General features: G+C 44.1%; 1 protein-coding gene across 3 annotated transcripts in view; it reads left to right on the top strand.

Annotated features, from left to right (window-relative positions):
* Window positions 1-571: 571 nt before the first annotated feature.
* The window catches only part of DGKG (diacylglycerol kinase gamma), a gene marked incomplete at both ends in the record, with an annotated part of 156,310 nt that continues 135,392 nt past the window's right edge, over window positions 572-21,489 (top strand). For all 3 annotated transcript variants that reach the window (XM_082655499.1, XM_082655498.1, XM_082655497.1), the window contains 3 exons: window positions 572-638; window positions 13,024-13,100; window positions 20,849-21,014. In XM_082655499.1, coding sequence (XP_082511625.1) covers window positions 572-638; window positions 13,024-13,100; window positions 20,849-21,014 — 310 coding nt within the window. The remainder of the gene's footprint in view (window positions 639-13,023; window positions 13,101-20,848; window positions 21,015-21,489) is intronic.

Below are 21,489 nucleotides of genomic sequence, written 5' to 3'. Positions count from 1 at the left end.
GACTAGAGGATGCCCTTAGGTGGCCCTACTACCACCTCTCACTAGACGCATTTTAAGTTTTCCAGAGTTTGGGAGTATGGCTACCTCTTCATATAGATCACCTAACCCCCACTCCAGCCAGACAGCTGTCTGGACTTGTGCTGCTCTGGTCTGTATGTCCTCTTCCGAATTCCCTCAGGTGGTTCCCCCCAACCTTGAGAACCATTGCCTCCTATAGAGCTTTCAGCAAAGAACATTGGGGGTTTTTTTTTTTTTCCTTTACAAGAAAAGATGACTTATGTATTCTAACATTCTCATTCCCAATGTCTTTTCTACTCCTACCCAGGAAAAGCAAGGATTTCTGAATTTACCGTGACTACAGATAGAAGGATGTTGCCTTAGGAATAGCAGAGGTCTTCTCTGAGCTGCTAAACAGTGCCCGCTGCTGCCATAGGCACTTGGGTCCTCGAGAAATCTCCTGAAGGACTTGTCCATTGTGTACTTGCAATGAGCCAGGCCCTAGGCTGGGCCTTGGCTACAGCCTGGTGAGCAAAACTCTCTCCCTAGCCTCAAACGCGCACACCCAGGAAAGATGAGTGAAGAACGGTGGGTCTCCCTCACTCCAGAAGAATTTGGCCAACTCCAGAAATATGCAGAATGTGAGTAAATGGATTGACGCATGTGGGGTGGGATTTCCTCTTGGTTGGGGAGAGCATTATTGGAGAGCAGAGTAGTATAATCATTGCAAAGCACAGAGAATGAGATCAGCTTATACCTCCTTATAAAAATAGAATTTGTGTCTTTAAACATAAAACACAATTATCTTTATACTCTATAAAGGATCCATGCTCACCCTAGAAATTTGGAATATACAGGGAAGGAAAGTAAAAAGTAGGTTAAGAATCACAGCTAAACTCTATGAACATTTTGGATGCATCCTGTGCGTATTGCTGTACGTGGTTGAGCTCCTGAATATACCTTTGTTCTTTTCAGTCTGCATTTTTCACCTAGTGTAATATTGTAAGGATTTTCCCAGGTCATCAAAACCTCTTTATAGCAGAACTTCGGAAGGGTTGCCGGCTGCTTGGTTACAGTGTTACTCAGTCATTTGCTTTAATATACTCTTGTGTTTGGACCCAATGCCTTCTTTCAGCAAGATACAGAATTCTGATGGGTGTCTCTTTCTCGACTTTGCTGTGGGAAAACCTGGGCTTTTGCGTGGAGCTCTTGGTTTCACGAGTTGCACCCAGGAACAGTTTCAGTGCGTCAAGCCACAGCGGTGGCAAGGCCCGCGGCCGTGCCCCCCGCAGGCCACTCCTAATCCTGACTGGTGACAGGAGTCTGCCCGGGCTGACCGCTGCACTCTGCACACACACAGTGCCCGTCGTGGTTGTGCAACGGCACCGATTTTTGCAGAGCCCTTTGTCTGGCAGAGCCCTCAGCTGCACTGCCAACCCCATCTCATTGTTCTAACCCTCTCGCTTCACGTTGATCGTGCTGGTGCTTTTGTAAGTCACTAGGCCTGAAGCGCATTTGACCTGCCCTACAGAGCGTGCCCAGGTGGTCCTCCGAATGCCCTGTAGGCAGCCTGCCCCCTCCCACAGGGCAGGCAGCCCCTCCACTGGCCTGGGAGCTGGGGGCCGGGCTCGTGCCAGCTCTGGCTCTTGCTCTCTGTGATGTGACAGCCCTAATACCCATCCCACCCTTCAGTCCCCCATCCCCACGGCCGCACGCCCAGCCTCTGTGTCCTCTGAAAGGGTTGCACTAGATGATCTCTCCCCGTGATCCCTCCAGGCCTAACACCCCATGACTACACGTGCTCCCCCTGTAGGGCTACTGGTCCGTCTCTCCTTGGTGACCTGGAGCCCGTGGCCTCTTGTCTGACCGCAGTAGGTTTAGGGAAACTGTGCAGTGTATTGACAGGGAGCAAGGAATCATCCTCCAGGGTAAACTCCATCTAATTCAGCCTACTCCCTAGGTCAGCAAAGTACCAGGCCCTGTCCGGGATGAAAAAGAAGCAGAGAGATAAGGCTTCACCTGAGGAATCTGAATCTTGTTAGGGAGTCAGATATGCACTTGTGATACAAGCAGAGAACAGGCTTAAGACAGCGGGGAAACACCTCTGGCAGAGATGGCTACACGGAGTGCACAAATGAGAAGGGAATTTAGAGCTGGGGGAAACTGATATGAGTGGCTTAGAACAACAGAAAGTCTCTCACAGTTCTGGAGGCCAGAAGTCCACAATCAAGGTATTGGTAAGCTTGGTTCTTTCTGAGGGCTGTGAGGGAAGGGTCTGTGCCAGGCCTTTCTCCTTGGCTTACAGATGACTGTCTTCTGTATCTTCCACTCGGTACTCTCCCTGTGCACGTGTCTCAGTGTCCAAATTTCTGTTTTTATCAATACATGGACACAGTCTTCTTTTTTCTTTTTTTGTCTTTACTTTTTAAATTTATTTTTTTATTGAAGTATAGTTAATTTACAATGTGTTAATTTCTGCTGTACAGAAAAATGACTCAGTTATACACATATATACATTCTTTTTTGCATTCTTTTCCATTATGGTTTATCCCAGGATGTTGAATATAGTTCCCTGTGCTCTACAGTAGGACCTTGTTATTTATCGTTCTATATATCACAGTTTGTATCTACTAACCCCAAACTCCCAGTCCATCCCTCCCCCAACCCCCCTTCTCCGTGGCAACCAGAAGTCTGTTCTTAATGTCTGGACACAGTCATTTTGGATTGGACCCACCCTACTCCAGTAAGACCTCATCTTACCAATAATTAATTACCTCCGAAATGACCCTGTTTCCAAATAAGGTCCCACTCTGCGGCGCCGGGGAATTAGGACTTCAACGTATAAATTTGCAGGGGATACAACTTAACTCATAACAGAGGATTTAGCTGGATGAACTCTGTGGAGAAAAGAAGTTTAAAATATGAGTAGTAGATGGTGCGGGGAGGGATAGAAACTGTGGAAGCAAAGGTAGAGGGGCACAAAGGGCGAAGGTGTCTAGGGGGTGGTAAGGAGAGCTTCTGAGCTAGATGGAGAGAAGTGGCAGGAGGGTGGAGAGGAGGACATGGGAGGGATACGGGTAGCCACAGGCCTTGGGCCCCGCATGTCAAGGCATGGCATTGGGACTGAGGTGGCAACATGTAGAGCCATGAATCTGGTGGCTATGTGCAAGGTGGCCTGGATGAGGAAGCTGCCAGGGCAGGGAGGGCAGGCAGGTCCTTTGAATGGAATCTCGTTTGAGCTGAGGCACAGAGCTAAGGTGGGGAATGTGGCAATGAACAAATGCTAATGTGTGGGAAATTGCTGTGGAAGTTCCTCACAACTTGTGGAACGAAAGGAAGCCAGCAAAGATACCTCAAAGCCTGAGAGTCTGTGGAAAGTGAGGACAGAGGGGTCCAAATGTGGCAAAGCAGTCAAGGAGGGAGGGGTGGAAAGAAACCCGAGTATTTGGTAGGAAATGGCTCCTCTGTGGTCTTTTTTCCAACCGAAAGCTTTGTCCTTCTCGGACCCATCCTCATTTTGTCCGTGTCCCAGGACTGGATGAGGTGCTCCGGCACCATTTCTAACAGGCGAGGAAAAGAAGATACAATTCTTGGAAAATGATTAATCCTCAGAGGAAGCCCTGAAAAAGGCACTTCTACCAGCTTTAGACGCATTCTGGCATTCAGTCAGATCACATTGCCATAGCAACCACTCTTCCATAACCACAAAAACAGTAGCTTTACAGTAGCGAAATAACTGAAGTGTACAGCCTGAGAATTGAGAACTTTCTCCAGTGCAGTTCCGGGTGGGAGAGGCCAAGAATTTCAGGACAAGAGGCTTTTTGTATGTCCTGTTTAAATGTCATAAACCCTGCCACTTCTCTGGGGAGAAGCCATGTTCAAATACTCTCAGAGATAAAATATATATTTATTATATATATATATATAATCAACAGTAAACTTAATGTGAATTAAGACTGTAAAGGGCTTGTCAAAAGGATAATGTGACAATTTAAGAATTTTCTGTTACAAAATAAAAACAAGTGTAAAGTTTTTGAAAAACGAAAAGATGAAATTAAAGACACTCATGATCCTATCTTCCAGTGAAAACCACAACTAGTATGTTTGTGTATAAACATAAATATCAAACTACACATGCACCTACACATATATACATATATATATTTAAAAAACAAACATGCTAGGCTATTTTGCGTGCTGTTTTCTTCACCCTAACAATATGTTTCAGTTATCTATCGCTATGTCCAAACAACTTCAAAACTTGATAGGTTGAAACAGCCATTTTGGGGGCTTCCCTGGTGGCGCAGTGGTTGAGAGTCTGCCTGCCGATGCAGGGGACGCGGGTCCGTGCCCCGGTCCGGGAAGATCCCACATGCCGCGGAGCGGCTGGGCCCGTGAGCCATGGCCGCTGAGCCTGCGTGTCCGGAGCCTGTGCTCCGCAACGGGAGAGGCCACAACAGTGAGAGCCCCGCGTACCACAAAAAAAAACCCAACCATTTTGGTTTTGTTCCCATGGTTCTGTGGCTCGGGCACCCTGGACAGGGCCCAGCAGGATGACTAGTTCCTGCTCCACAGTGTTTGGGGCTGCAGGTGGGATGCCTCACATGACCCAGCATGGCCTATTCACTGACTCGCTGGTACCTCGGCGCTCCTCTCTGCAGCCTGTTCCTCCAAGTGCTTTCTCATCTCCCAGGGCCTCTCTGTGTGGCCTTTCTTGCCAGCAGGGCAACCTGGACTTTGTACACATGGCTCAGGGCTCCAAGAGCATAAAAGCAGCAGCAGGCCTTTTTAACACCTGGGCTTAGAGGTGCTAGAACATAACTCTCTCCACATTGCATTGGTCAAAGCAGTCACAGGCCTGGCCCAGATTTGATGGGGTGGAGGAATGGACTCCACATCTCATGGGACAGTGACTCACACAGCAGGGAGGAAGGTTGGCAGCAGCCATCTCTGGAGACTAGCTAGCACGCAATATGTCACGAGGTGTTCCCAAATCATCCAGTACTTTTCAGAAGCATGGTTTTTAGTGGTTACAGAGATTTCTTTTGAGTACATGTACATTATTTTATTTAACCAAATCATCAATTGTGATCTTAGGATGTATTAATAGACTCATAGTTTCTAGTAAGGCAAACCGATATCCACCTTCTATCCTACCCTGATCAGACCTTTCTAGAGAACTGAATTTATTTCTGGGCACCACAGTTTCCAGTGGATATGGACAAACCAGAACTTGTTTGAGAAGTGCCAGCAGCATGGTGAGGGGCCTCACAGCCTGGATATGAAAAGATGGACGAAAATACTATGCATATTTTCTGGAAAGGGGAAGACTCAGGGAAGGGTGAGAGAGAGCTAGCTGTATTAAAATAGCCACAGTGCTCTTTGGGGGAGAAGGTGTAAAGTTAATTTCTAATGGCTTCAAGAAGTAGCTCTAGGACTAATGGGAGGAAAGCATCAGAAGAAAGACTTTAAAGTAAGGAATACTAATGGTATTAGTATTAGTAATGATTCCTAATGGTCAAAGCTGTCCAAGATGGAACAGAATGGACCCCAAAGTGACTGAGTTTCCTTTCCTTAGAACTGTCTGGGCAGAGTTGGCTGAGACACTAGAGGGGAGGTTAGACATCAGATGTCTGGTTGATTAAATGACCTTCATTAGCTCTATCAATACTTAGTTTCTATGTTTAAACAGGTTTCTTTTCAGCCTCACAGGGTGTGAGCATGTGGGGATGCCTCCTACTGACCGTCCCCTAACAGCTTCAGAGAGATGACTGGCTTATTGTCCTAATCCTGTTATTTGCGGGGAGGGGATTTTTCCAGTTTTTTCCATGATTTATCAAGGACAGAAACTATCATCTTATTCATAAAGGGAAAAAGGGGGAAAAACCCCAATAAAACATCCATGTTTACTTTTAATTCTCTAAGAAGTGAAACTAAACATTTCCTACATCAGCTAGTTGTTGCTTGATTTTGTAGACTTTTTAAAGTTAGGAGAGATCTTAGCCATGATCAAGTGCAACTACTATCCATTTTACAAATGAGAACACTAAATTCAGAGGAGCTCAGTGACTTGCCCAAGGTCACACAGAAAGTCAGTGGCAGAATAAGAATTAGAACCAATGTTTTCAATTCCAGGTAAATTCAGTTTGCTTCAATTCAGTTTCAATAAATTAAACAGAAAGTACTCATTGGAGCTCAACCTTCAACCATACATTGGTAAAGAAAAAAATATATATGTTAATTAAATTATAATAGAACAAAAAAATTTTTAATAAACATGTGCCAAAGATTTTATTTAACTCATTAATTAGTGGAGGAGCCAGTAAGGCGTTAAATTTGAGAAGCAAGTTATGGACAGACCCTGGATGGATACAGATCAAATCCATAAATTCCTAGTTAGGCAATTTTGTAAACAAATGTAAGGATAAGATTGCTTGGTTAGATATAAAACTGGTTACTGTCTTACAGGACAGCAAATCCTAATCTTTTGGGTTATCTGTTCCACCAGACAGTTCTATGCATATCTGCTGGAAAAAAATCTGTAAGTTAACATGTAACTTCACTAAATCTGGTACATTTAATACATTTAATCAATAGTAAACAGTGAGTAGAACTAAGTACATGCACCTAGATAGTCTTTGGGTAGCCTTTATTCCACATGACATTGAAAAGATGTACTGCCCACTTTTTTTCTTATTTCTAAGTTTTAGGTAATTTTAAAAATAATAGCGACATACAAAGAAATAGAGAAAAAACTGGGGTTTGCTTCAGTGCCCTTCTAAGGCTCTGAGATTGGACCCCCTCCCCCTTTATGCTTCTGTTCTCTATTTAGTTCTTCACAGAGGATTCTGAAGTCTGTTTGGCCCAGAGTCCCATCTTCTTCCTTCCATAATCTTTTCATCTTAGTTACCACCAACAATCATTCTCCCCTTGAGATAGTGGGAAAGGTGTAGATAAGAAGAAAGAGGGCCCAAGGCCGGGTTCCTGGGCAAGAAGGTCTCATTTAACCCCCATGCTGGTTCCCAGGTGTTGAATTCCAGCAGGTAAGCAGGGTCCTCAGTGCGGGGCAGCCCTGATGCTTTTTTCTCTTGCTGACTTTTCGTATCTGGACAAAAATTTTAAATACATTTTAAAGAGAATGAATCAGCAAATTCTGCTATTCAGGAATATATTTCAGTAGAATCAGATCAAGGCAAAGTTTTTGACTTTAAGATGGTGATAATTTATAGCTCAAAATTCAAACCGGTCAGAGAAATTGTTTAGGGCTGATTTGTAGAACAATGTAAGGCTGTAAGTAAGCTTTGTTGAAACTTTGCTATTTATATTGGCCAGTAGAGTGAGATTTAATCACATGCTCATGGATTCCTGGGCCCGTAAAGGATCACGTCTAGTTGGTTCCATCGTGAAAGGGATAATCACAGCTGTTTCTCACCCACATCTCTTTTGGTGCGACTGGCCTTCTCTTCATTAGTGACGACTGGGACTCCACGCACAAGCAGCCACAGAATCTACGGATAGGGAGAGACTTCTTTGGAAATGATGGCTCTCAAATTTGAACGTGCACATGAATCTCCTGGATTCTGTTAAAATGCAGATCCTGAATCAGGAGGTCTGTGCTTGTTCTGAGATTCTGTGTTTCTGACAAGCTCCCAGGTGATGCTGACACTGCTGGTCCAGGGACCACGTTTTTAGATGCAAGAAGGTAACTATTCCTCCATTCCTCCACCTATGACTGATGAGGCCAAATTATTTGGAGAAAAAGTAGGAAATCTTGCTAGCGATGCAAATTTTACTTATACAAATAAGCCATACCAGCCATTCAGGTCATCTATGATGAATCAGAAAAACTTAGTATCCCAAAGAGGGTTTTCTTTATCAGCCAAAATTCCCTCTGCTTCAACGTAAAGTATTCTTCTCTTATTCTATATGTAACGCTGTGGCAGAGCCGTCACTTCCACGGGTTTCCCTGAGAAGTTAGCTTGGCGGGCCCCAGTGGTCCTCAGCCTTGGCTACACACTGGAAATACCTGGAGATGTTGAACAATTGCAGTGTCCTGCCCTCATACTCCCCCACCCCTGGACCATTTAATCATCATCTGTAGGCGTGAGACCCAGGCATCAGTAGTGTTTAAAGCTCCCCAGGTGATTCCAGCAGGCAGCCAATATTGAGAACCATTGGTCTACCTTTTCTCCCTATGCCCCTGGGAATATAGGACATATGGGACAAGCATGACAAGCCCAATCCCTGTTCTAGGCCTCATTTATTCCGTAAATTTTTATTGAACATCAGTTTTATGACAGGCAATGGACTACATGCTGAGGATAAGCAGGGAACAGGAAAAGAAGGCTAACTGGGAGACTGTTTTGGTGCTTATAATGCTGGACTTCTTATACATGCTTCCCACATTCCAGCCCAGGGCCCGACTCCTCCTGGCTGCAAAGGTGGGCCTTCTGAAGCAGTGCTGCAGGCCTGGCAGCTCTGTTCTGACATCATCCTCCATCTTTCTAGGACCCTTGGAAAACCTCATTCTTGCTTTTGTGCATCTCACTGTGTTTTTGACTCCCTGAGTACTTAGAAAACTTACTCATACATCCCAGCCTTCACTGGAAAAAGGAAAATCTAGGGTTTTTTTCCCTTCATGTGCCAACTTTCCCTTCTCCGTCTCTCTGTGTCTTTCCCTCCCTGGGTTGAGAGTCATTTATGATCTTCCCAATCTGTGGAATATGTTCCTCCAGGCTCAGCATCATGTTCTTTTTCTGTGTTGTGAGAGGCAATCCTTACTAGTCAGCCACAGTTACACAGGAACGTTGCTTAAGATCTGCTCATGAAAAGTGAGGTCCATGGACCTACATAATTGGTGTCACCTAAGCTCTTCCTTGAAATGCAGAATCTCAGGCCACGATCCAGACTTACTGAGTTAGAATCTGCGTTTAAACCTTATCCCCAAGCAATCCACATGCATGTTACAGTTTGAGATAATCTTAGGGAAGTTTTTTTTTTTTTTTTACATCATTATTGGAGTACAATTGCTTTACAATGGTGTGTTAGTTTCTGCTTTATAACAAGGTGAATCAGTAATACATATACATATGTTCCCATATCTCTTCCCTCTTCTGTCTGTCTCCCTCCCTCCCATCCTCCCTATCCCACCCCTCTAGGTGGTCACAAAGCACCAAGCTGATCTCCCTGTGCTACGTGGCTGTTCCCACTAGCTATCTATTTTACGTTTGGTAGTGTATATATGTCCATGCCACACTCTCACTTTGTCACAGCTTACCCTTCCCCCTCCCCATATCCTCAAGTCCATTCTCTAGTAGGTCTGTGTCTTTATTCCCGTCTTACCCCGAGGTTCTTCATGACATTTTTTTTTCTTAGATTCCATATACATGTGTTAGCATACGGTATTTGTCTTTCTCTTTCTGACTTACTTCACTCTCTATGACAGACTCTAGGTCCATCCACCTCACTACACATAACTCAGTTTCGTTTCTTTTTATGGCATGGGCAGAAGACCTAAATAGACATTTCTCCAAAGAAGATATACAGATTGCCAACAAACACATGAAAGGATGCTCAACATCACTAATCATTAGAGAAATGCAAATTAAAACTACAATGAGGTATCACCTCATACCGGTCAGAATGGCCATCATCAAAAAATCTAGAAACAATAAATGCTGGAGAGGGTGTGGAGAAAAGGGAACACTCTTGCACTGTTGGTGGGAATGTGAATTGATACAGCCACTATGGAGAACAGTATGGAGGTTCCTTAAAAAACTAAAAATAGAACTACCGTACAACCTAGCAATCCCACTACTGGGCATATACCCTGAGAAAACCATAATTCAAAAAGAGTCATGTACCAAAATGTTCATTGCACCTCTATTTACAATAGCCAGGACATGGAAGCAACCTAAGTGTCCATTGACAGCTGAATGGATAAAGAAGATGTGGCACATATATACAATGGAATATTACTCAGTCATAAAAAGAAATGAAATTGACTTATTTGTAGTGAGATGGATGGACCTAGAGTCTGTCATACAGAGGGGAGTAAGTCAGAAAGAGAAAAACAAATACCATATGCTAACACATATATATGGAATCTAAAAAAAAAAAATGGTTCTGGATAACCTAGGGGCAGGACAGGAATAAAGATGCAGAGGTAGAGAATGGACGTGAGGACACGGGGATGGGGAAGGGTAAGCTGGGATGAAATGAGAGACTGGCATGGACATATATATACTACCAAATGTAAAATAGATAGCTAGTGGGAAGCAGCCACATAGCACAGGGAGATCAGCTCAGTGCTTTGTGACCACCTAGAGGGGTGGGATAGGGAGGGTGGGAGGGAGATGCAAGAGGGAGGAGGTATGGGAATATATGAATAGCTGATTCATTTTTTTATAAAGCAGAAACTAACACACCGTTGTAAAGCAATTATACTCCAATAAAGATGTTAAAAAATAATAATAAGTTTAAAAAAATAAAGCTAAGGAAGTAAAATATATAGAGTATTAAATGGTGGTAAGAGCTATGGAGAAAAATTAAGCAGGAACGAAAGATGGGGAAAACAGAACAAAACAAAATTCAAGTGAAATCACTTTCTTGGTTCTCAGTCAGAATGCTGGCTCTGTACTACTTTTGCAGAAGCCGCACCAGGAAGACCCATGCTCCAAATTTTTCATTTTTTAAAAAATTTGGCCATTCTGGCTGAGCTGAAAATCTCCCATTGAAATAGATTCTAAAATATAGTGTTTTTTCCTAAATATTTAAGCTACTCATAGAATAATTTGAATATAATTTATGTGTGACCTTAACTGAAATCTGACCTAATTCTAACCTCTCTTCCATTCTGTTGCCTGAGTGGCTTTTAAAAAATAGACCTGGTTATGTTACTGTACTACTCAAAAAGTCTTCAACAATTTGAAATCAATGTCCTTAACTTGGCACTCAGTACTCCCACAAATCTGGCCCCAGACTACTCTCTGGTTCTAACCTTGCCTAAAGGTCCCGTGGTGCCCATCTTCATATCTTTGTTCACCCTGTCTCTTCTGAGAATGCCCTGTCCACTTCATGTCTGCCTTTCGAAACCTAACTCATTTTTACACCCCAGCTCAAATGCTACCTCCTTCATGGGGCATCCCCAGTCCCCACCTTAACCCCTCTCTCATCCTAGTTTTACTTATTCCCTGTTATTTTACTTCTTCCCCACTCTGTGCTTCCAAGAACTTCATATCATTGCCACAGCATTAATTACACCTTTCCTTGTGTTAGCAAATGTTTGGGAAGTAATAGTGAATAGTGCCTAAGGAAAAGGAATACAGACTTTTGAGCCAGACTAGACCTGAGTCAAAACCCTGACTCTTAGGCAAGTCATTTAACTTTTCTGACTTTCAGTTTCCTCATCTGTGAACAGAAGAAAATAGTACCAAATCTGCATGGACTGGTAGGGGAGAGCATATGAGAATATGCAGTAAAGGTCTTTAATAAGGGGTAGCTATTATTACCACAGTTATTCATATCCTGTTCCCAACTAGTTCATCAGCAGTACCTAGCAACATCTTACTCTCCATAGTGTTTTCTGGATTGACTGGAAGCAACCCAAATTGATGGCATCTGCTGCCTGGATCTCACTGAGCTATTAGTTTTCCAACATCTGTTTTGAATTTCAGAAAGAAATGTCCATTTTTAGGCAACAGCAGTGTTTTCCTGTGGCATTTCAATATGTCTTAATCCTGAAATGATTATAACTTGTGCTTGATTGAATCCAAGTCAGCAAAGTCATGGAGAACAGCCCAGCCCACAAGCACATCCACTTTACGTAGGCCTAAGAAAGCACAGCCCTCTGTACAAAGAGCCCAAACACCAAGGAACACTATATCAGCTTTTAGTGACATTGCCCTTTGTTCAGATGTTTAAAGTATGACAATAATAGAGCTTGAGAAGCTCTTGTTTATCCACAATACTGTGAGACAGAGAGAGTGTAGAAATCCTGGTTTTCTTTGATGTCTAGAGTACTGGTAACTACTCAAGATGTTATAATGACAATTATTGACTCCCTTCTCTTGACTCCCAATTCCCTTATAAACTAAAAAAGAAAAGAAAAGAAAAGAAACGCCACGATTTTCTCCAGTAGTTTCTAAATTATTTCCTATGGAAAGCAGAATTTTCTAAACTACCATGCTTTATGAATCCTGTCTCTGTTTCAGCACCAAGGACAGAACCCCGCCAGGCTTGATGCCCACCCATCCCATTTAATTAACAAAATTTTAAATGTTTTAAAATTTCTGCTCAGATGTTTATTCGATCATCTAATATATTGGTTTTCTGAACACTGGTTATATGTCAGGCCTTGATATGGTATACAAAGGCTTACGGCTCTCAAGGTTGAACTGAGGCAGGAGATGAGCAAGAAAGGCAAGTTAATAAATATAACACCATATGACAGGTGCTGTTACGGAGTTATGTACAAGCCATGTGGGAGCCAGGGGAGGGAGTGATTAACTCTGACTAGTAAAGGAAGGCTTTTCAAAGGAGTTGACATTTGAGCTGGGTACTGAGCATTGAGTGAAGTTTGTAATGAAGAGAAGAGACTCCATGAAAAAGTACAGAGCATATTAAGAAATTTCTAGAAATGTGGTTTGATGTGGCTGAAAAATTGAGTGAGTGAAAGATTAAGGGAAGAGGTAAGGAATAGGCTAGGTCAGATCACCAAGTACTTGTATACCAAGCTAAGGGTTTAGGCTTTATCCTGGGAAAGTTAAGAGCTGTGTAAAGGTTTTGAGCAGAGGCATGATCTAATCAGATTTGTGGTTTAGAAAGATACTTCATGCAGAAAGAGAGAAAATATACTAAAAAATAAATAAATGAGAGAGCAGAAGGGCAGATGACGGTGACATTCCTCCATGTGGTTCTGGAATGAGGGCTCACTCCATCATAATCAGGATTAGACACGGAGATTTTACTTGGCCCAGCTCCCATTCACCGTTCACCATGTTTCACATATGGATTATGTCTCTCCAGATTCTTCCAAGAAGATAAATGATGTCTTGGCTGAATTTAATGAGGGTGGGAGCCTCAAACAATATGACCCACATGAGGTAAGAACATTTTCATTTCAAGCCTTTAAAAACCCCACGTTCTAACCTTCCCATAATTTGTTCCTCTCTTAGAAGTTTAGCTCACTTTGAAGAACATGCTTCTCAACATATTTTCTCCCAAGTTTCAAGTGAGCCATTGGTGCTACCTGGAATCATAAGTTCCTCAAGTCCATTCACCTTCTCACTATCCTAGAAGGCCACATCATACCTTCTCTTCTCTCCTCAAATCTCTCATTCCTCCTCCCTTTCTCAATTCCCAGTTATCAACTGTGTTTTCTACATCACTGAGAAAATAGAAACAGTCAGAAGCAATCTTCCCCCAAATCCTCACCTTATGTGCCCACCTAGCTGTACCTTTTCTCCTGTAATTAGGGACAAGCTTTCCATGCTCTGATCTCAGTCTAACCCCTCCACTTGTGCACTCAGTCCCGTCCTCTGGTCTATTGACAGGCATTGCTTCAACAACGTATTCCTCTCTCACTCTCACTCCATCTCCTTCCCATCAGCTTTCTCTATGTATTAGATCTTCCTCATCAACAAATAAACATACTGCTCTTTCTCCTACATTAAAAAACCTTTTTCCGGCTCCACTTCTCCCTCCAGCTACCACCTCATTTCTCTCCTGTCCTTTATAACAAGTAAGCTGTGCAAAAGATGTGTCTATAATCATTGCCTCCAATTTCTCCTCTTCCCGCTTTTCTGAAAGCTGTTCAAGCAGCATGTAACCCCCACGCCTACACTAAAATCACTAGTCAAAATAGCCAAGGACCTGCATGTGGCTAAAACTCAAGTCATTTTACTCAACAGCATTGCACCTGATTGGTCAAATCTTCCTTCACTTGGTTTTCAGGACACTATACGCTTCTGATTTTCCTCTTACCCCTTTACTTGACATTTCCACTTAAAAATCAAATAGGTATCTCAAACTTAACATAAGCTAAACGGAGCTCCTTGATCTTTCTCTATAAAACCTGTTTTTCCAGCAGTCTTTCCCATTTCAGTAAATGACAAGTCCAGTCTTCAAGTTATTCAGCCTAAAACTATGGAGTCATCATTGACTTTTCTCTTTTTCTCACATCCCACATCTAATTCATCAGCCGCCTCCATCATTTTTACCTTCAAAATACATCCAAAATCCAGACACATCTCACTACCTGCTCTGCTATCACCCTGACCTGAGGCACCACCATATTTCGCCCAGATAATTGCAATAGTCTCCTCTTAGGCTCCCTGTTTTTGCTCTTGACCTTGAAAGTCTATTCTTTACACACGTCCTGAGCAGTCTGTTAAAACTGAAGTCAGATCATGTCACTGCTGTGTTCCACAATCTTTTATGGTCTGCCCACCTGGTACTCAGAGTCAAAATCAAGGTCATTACAATCTGCATCTCCCCTACTATTGGACCTCGTATCTTGCTATTCTTCTTCCCATTTTTTCCCAGCCATATTAGCCTCCTTGATGCCTTCATACAAGCCAGGGCTGCTCTAACGTTAGCACCTGTGCCCATGCTCTGGCCTCTTCCTGCAATGTTCCTCCCCGAGATATCCATATCATTCATTCCTTCACCTCCTGCAAGTGTTTGCTCAAATCACCTTCTCAGTGAATGTCACATTCTCTATCTAAAATGTTAAACCCTCTTTCCTGACGCTTCCTATCTTCCTGCTCTGCCTTATTTTCCTCCTTAGTGCTTCTCACCATCTGTCACACTGTATAACTTACTTATTTAATTGTCTGTCTCCCCGACTAGAATAGTTTTGTTCACTGCTATGTCCCCAGTGCCCAGAAGAGTATCTGGCTTATAGCAGGCACTCCACAAACATTTGCTGAATGAATAAGTGCATGCAAGACCTCCCCTACTTTCAGATTCAGCTCATCTAATGTTTCTTGAACATCCAGGCACTGTGCTGGATGCCGTAGAAGATATGAAGATGAGGAAGCATAGTTCCTCCCCTCCAGAACTTACTTCCTACTGGCAGGGCCAAGTTTAAGAGCCATGACCCTGGAGGTTATGCTGTTAGGTTAGACTCGTAGCTTTGCTGCGAACCAGCAATGTGGCCTTGAATATTTCACCTCTCTGGGCCTTAGTTTCCTCTTCTGTGAACTGAATATATAAAACAACCAAAAAGAAAGACCTTGAAGCTTGCAGATGAGTGAATTAAATAAGATGCTTTTTGCAAAATGTCTAACACTTTTAGGACACTTAAAAATAGTGCCCATTATTATTACCCTTCTGTTACCTTTCGCCAAAATGTTTTAAACTCAACTCCCTTTTCCCTGGTCCTGGGTCCTTTTATGAGGGCTAATAGCAGAAAAGCAACTGATCAGCAGGACAAACTTGGAAGGAGGCTGGCCGCTTATTTATTCATATTGTCATCCTTTCAACAAACCTTGAGTCAACTCCTTCTCTTCTGGGCCCTGGAAGTGAATCAACAGAGCCCACACCCTCGAGGTACACCTGAGAGGTGCTTTGAATAAAATGCACTGATCACCTGAGAATGAAGCAGGAGGAAGGGTGCCAGAACAGGAGCCAGATTGAGAATGCACCCTTTCAAAGAACATTCCTGAGGAGGAACCATGTGGAAATGATGCCAAAGCCAGCAAAGAATGTGCAGCCCCCCAGTCCCCACCCCCACCTCCAAAAACACAGGAACAAAGACTGGCGGGGGCTGCTCCTCCGCCTGTCCGCCCTGAAGCTGACGAGAGTGGGAGGGGAACAGTTTGGTCAGGGCTGCCGAGGGTGTGAAGGCCGTAGGAGCTTTCGGAAGCAGGCCCCTGCCTCCATCAGGCTGGCCCCCGCTCTGCCATGTCCTAGGGGAGCTCCGTCACTCTGATTTCATTCTCTCTCACAGTGTGGCTGGCTTCAAGTAGGTATAATGTCCCAGCACGGGGTTCAGAAACAGCAAGGGTTTAAATTCTCTTGAGTTTGATGGCTTACTGCTGCTAAAATGTCTCAACAAGAAATGAGTTAGCTGTGGGAAGGGGCAGGTTGCTAGGAAAGGGTGGCTGGGAATAAAAGTTTACAGAGTGGCAGGGCTCCATCTGGCCATGACAAGCGTGCCCTTGCCCATCGGCACTGAGTGATTCTCTGGAGAAGAGAGCACAGCTGAAGATGGCCAGAAAGCAGACGGAAACAGTGCAACCGAAAAGATAGGGGGGCCTGGTATCACCATGATCTTAGACTCAGACACACCTTAGCACAAAGCACAGCTCTGCCACTTGCTTTACGACTTGAGCAAGTCATTTATGTTCTCAAAATTTTTTTCATCCACAAAAGGGCAGTAATAGTACCACGTCACACTGTTGTTTTGAGACTTAAGTAAGATCACGTATGTACAATGCTCAATAAACTCTCCATCTAGTTCTCCTTCCTTCTTTGACCTGTGGAAGAATTAACAATTGCTTGGCTAGTTTCCACATGAAAGTTGCAGTTTCTGGGGAAAAAGAAAAAATGTCTGAACAATGGCAGTGTCTAAGATGTTACTCAGGGCTCTGAGAGTTGTCAGCGTGCTACATAGTGGTTGTTTATCTGGTTTGGGCAGAGTATGGGCCACTCCCTACCCATCACACATGTACCAAGCACCTACCCTGAGCCTGGGCTGTGCTCATAAAGAACTTACTCTTTTGCAATCCAGATATCACTTTGAGAGTGGCCCTCAGTCACATTTCCTTGCCTACTGAGCTTGGGGTGCTTAGAGGGAATGGCAGGGAACACGATGTCAGCACCAGAGCCTGGGACAGATCAGATACTAGAGCAGGAGCATTGGACTAGGTGTCAGACGATCAGGCTTCTGGTTTCGCTTTGATGCTAGCTGGCTGGGGCAAATCAGTAAAATTCCAGAGTCTCAGTGATGTAAGGAGATCTAGTCTCCTCTGAGCTCTTCTGACATGAATGCTCTGTGTTTCTGGGCTTATTTTATGCCATTTTGTTCCCCAGGATAGGGCCATAAATGGTTGGACATGTGTTCAATCATCATTGTTTTCTAAGTTCTCATAATAATTTGTCAGTTCTTCTGCTGTGACACTCACCACTGTTGACCCTGTGTTAGAATTATTTCAATACCTTTCCCACTGAGTCTCTTAAAGGTATGGACTCACGCCTAATTCACTGGTGTGTTCTCCAGTGGTGCCCAGCACTGTGTCTTGTACTTGGGAGACTCAGTACATATATGTTGACTGAACAGACCCCACAATGATTGATGACAGCCAAGTGTACCAACTAGAAACCCAACGTCCATTAAAATACCTATTAGGAAATACCGTGGTGTGGAGGATACAAAGATGAAATAAGACATTTCCCTACCTTCCAGGAGCTCTAGATCTAGTCGAGAAACTAAGGTGTGTATGTCATGAACAACTATATATTGCAAGGGCAGCAGATATGGGTGTCCCAAGTCAGGAACCAACGTGGAAATGTATAGCAATTCAGGCACAAGAGATCATACCAGGCTTCCTGGAAGGGGTGGCATCTGAGTTGGACCATAAAGGATAGCTGGAATTTTAACAGGTAGAGAAGAAAACAGTTCATTTAAGTACATGGAAGCTTGGCCAGGAAAGAACACAGAGATCAGTGTGGGCAGAATGTGAAGGTACACACAGAGAATTATAGGAGAAAAGACCAGAATGGTCTCCGAACTTGAAGTAGCTACAAATCTAGGTTGGAGTGGGATTGTGGTAGGGCTGTGAACCCCAGAGGATTCAGGGAGTGCACAGGATGATCCACTGGACTGTAGGAATCCTGCATATTAGACTTTCTATTTACATTGATTTTTATCTCATCTAATTTCTATTTTCTAATTTCTTTGTGTGTCTTTTATAATGTATAGTAGCGGAGCACAGTAGTACATATATGTAATGTATAAGTAAAGATAAATGACGATGTGTGCTTGAAAATCTTACAGAAGGGCGCATGATTTTAAAAGTTTGGAGACAAGTGATGTCAACTCTCCCATGGGCAATTAGAAGCCATGGAAAGTTTTTTAGTTGGGAAGCAGTCTGATCAGAGCTGTGCTTTGGGAAGATCACCTTGGCAAGGATGGAAAAGATGAGAGGACTAACAGATGGACGTGGAGGCAAGGAAGCCTTTGAGGGGTGTTGCAGTTGTCCAGATAGGACACATAGAACAGGAGTAGAAAACCAGGAGCATGGGGGACTTCAACAGCCGCCTTGTCAGGGTGGGGCCGACGGGCAATGGATACAGAAAAGACCTGGATATGACAGACGTTGCGAAAGAACAGTGGAAAGAAGGAAGGGACAAGAATTGATCTCAGACAACTGGGAGTTCAAGCTGAGGCTGGAATATTTGGAGGATAATGCTGCCATTGACATGAATAGAAACTGTAGGGTCAGGAAGAGGAACTGGTTTAAGGAAGAACCCAAGAGAAGTTTAGAGCTTGAGATCTTCTGGTCCAGCATTCACAGTTTGCTAAAGAAAAACCTGAGGTTCAAAAAAGGAGGAAAATGTGGTGGACCTCAGACCAGCCACGAGGTCTCCTGAATCTCACACTGATCTTGTTTGAAGATCTTTCAGCTTTGGTTTTTTAAGAGCATCATGTAAGACTTTGTTTAACTGAATTTCCTTTTTTATTAAATCATTTAGTATACGCTGTTTTCCAGAAATATGCTGATAGTTTTCAATTTGAGGCCAACCAGAAAAAAAATTAACAACATTTTGGAACTCAAAACTATATTGTAAAACAGTACTTGTCGATTAAAATAGTGCAAAGGAAAGGACGATGCAAAAAGAGCCTTTTAAAATAAATTAATAATAAAGATGAGAAGATCTAAAACAAAGACCATTGAATTTGTGACCTTCAAGAGAGCAGATTCAGAGGTGATGAGCTAGAATCCAAATCGAATGGATTAAGGAGGTGAGGAGAAGTGTGAAGGGGAAGGGAAGAAGCACAGGCTAGTCGCTCGAGCAGCCAGCAGTTTCTTTGGAAGAGTGACCCGAACGTGCTTGCAGGTAGACAAGCAGGTGCTGGGAGATGCCATCAGAGGCAGGGAGGGTGGAATTGCAGGTCATTATGGGTTCCGCTGGGAAAGTGGGAGGAAAAGACTTTGCTGATGTGTACTGGGAAAAAGAGGATGTGTGTGGAAGGGACATTCTGAGGTGTTGAGGCAGTGGAGGCAGAGAGGGACAGAAAGAGTACAAGAGAGAGCCACAGAGATTCTGGGGCAGGAAAGGCAGAGAAATAGAGATTGATGCCTGTCACAAGAAATGTAAGTCCACCATTTGCTTAGAGATGCCTTCATCTGGTAATGAGCCTTCATTATCCTCTGTCCAACTGAATCAGGCTTCCTTCACTCTGCTAAAGAGATGTTTAAATAGCCCAGCCTGGGGCTAAGGAGAAACTGCCTCGCAAGCTCCCTCCCAGTGGGGTCCAGAGGGCATTGCTTGTTTTAAGGACCAGGACTTTGTATCCAAAACCTGATCGTGCACGTGCCAGCCAACTCTGGTTCTGCGAAGGCTCCCAGATCTCCCAGAAGAGACAAGGGGTTAAATGCTACCAACATTTTCAGAGAGAGCCAAGTAGGCTCCCAAAAAGGGATTTTATCGCTATTATTCACAAAAGCCTGCACAGCAGATCTTGGAGGAGTGCTTCCTCAGATGATTTCCAGGAGCATCTGCTGATTTGATGAAGAATCTGATGCCATCAAAGCACAAGCCAGTGATGACTCACTGCGCACTGTTGTTGCCGAGTGTTTGCTGAGTGCAGCAGCCCTTTCTGGCACAGTTCTCCCAACCTGGGACCAGAAGCCAGGCAGCACTGGGCGGCATACAGCAGGGAGAGGTTTTGGCATGTTTCTTGGTTTTACCTTCCGTCCTTGGCTTCCTGCTCTTCTCTCCTGGTGCCTGAAACCTTCACAAGGACATGTTTTGAGAGCAGTCGAGCCAGACACACTCCCTCCCCTGGTATCTTGAGGGTTGTCCAAAGAGGGTCAATTATGAAAGTAATGAAAGACGGAGCCTGTTCTTTTTTCTTTTCTGAGACCTGAATCCTCAGGAATCACATCCCTCACGGCATAAGCAGAAAATTGACATACCGCAGAAGAGCGATTTCTTCTCCTTGTGTTTTCAACTACATCCTTCTTCATCCTTTTTTTTTTTTTTTTGCGATACAGTTCATTTATGATATTATATTGGTTTGAGGTATACAGCGTAGTGATTCAATATTTTTATAGATTACACTCCATTTAAAGTTATGACAGAGTGATGGCTATATTTCCCTGTGCCGTACAATATATCCTTGTTGCTTTTTATTTTATACATAGTAGTTTGTATCTCTTAATCCCATACCCCTGTCTTGTCCTCCCTGCCTCCCTCTCCCTGCCATTCTTCTTCATCTTACCTAGGATTCCAGGGCACTGACCTAGTCCTGCGCATTAGAGACAAGACCCCCATGTGGTCCCCGACTCAGGCAGAGCCCTCACTCCCAGTGCTCAGTCTTCAGCACCCCCTTTTCTTCCTAAACTTAGACATGCCTTGTCACGAAAGCCTCCCATGGTTCCATGGCCCACCAAGCCCCAACACACAACCAACAGCGTCTTCTCTTCCTCACGTCCTACCCCCACTGCCTATGCTTTTCACCCTCTATCGACTCCCAGGCCTTTTCATTCCTGCCCCCACCAATCACTCCACTCCCTTCTGCTTCCCTTTCCATTGCCAGCTCCCCCATTCCTTCTTCTCCTCTCCCACCCTCTGTCTCTTCACTTCTCTCCACTGACTTTCCCTCTTTATCCCTTCTCAGCCTATTAGCTATGACATCTTCAAGCTGTTCATGAGGGCGTACCTGGAGGTGGACCTTCCACAGCCACTGAGCACACACCTCTTCCTGGCCTTCAGCCAGAAGCCCAGACAGGAGACCCCGTCCCACCCAAAGGAGGGGGCCAGCAACAGCGAAGCCAGTGGCCCAGGTACATGGACCAGCATTCCCCAAGATGGAAGGGAGATTTTGCAGCTCTAACCCACTTGCCACAGGTTCAGCCTGCACTCCTAGATGGTCCTCTGTGCCTGGTAACTTCCCTATGGGGAAGAGGGGGAAACAGAGACCAGGGGACCAAGACTCCTGCCCTTTCAGGAAGCTCTGTCTGATGGATCTTTCAGTAAGAGAAATAAAAAGGGCATAATTCCTGCCACTCAGGATCAGAGGAGAGGATGGGGAGAAGAGGAGGCACAAACTAATGTATGGCAGGGGCGGGTGGGCCTTCCACAAAAGCTGCCAGTCCCTGGAGAGCACATTCAGCTCTTGTGCCCAGGCTGGGACTAGCCTGGGAGAGTCACAGGAGGGGAAGGGTGTGGTTACTGTCTTTCTGGAGTTTGGGCTATAATGGGGGAGACACTACCAACCCCAATAAGTGAGCATGAACCAGCTGACACCAGAGACATGGG

The sequence above is a fragment of the Grampus griseus genome (assembly GCF_964374135.1).
Source record: "Grampus griseus genome assembly, chromosome: 5".
NCBI classification, from domain to species: Eukaryota; Metazoa; Chordata; class Mammalia; order Artiodactyla; family Delphinidae; genus Grampus; species Grampus griseus.
Note: the sequence above shows the minus strand (reverse complement) of the source record. Positions and strands in the feature narration are given on the sequence as shown.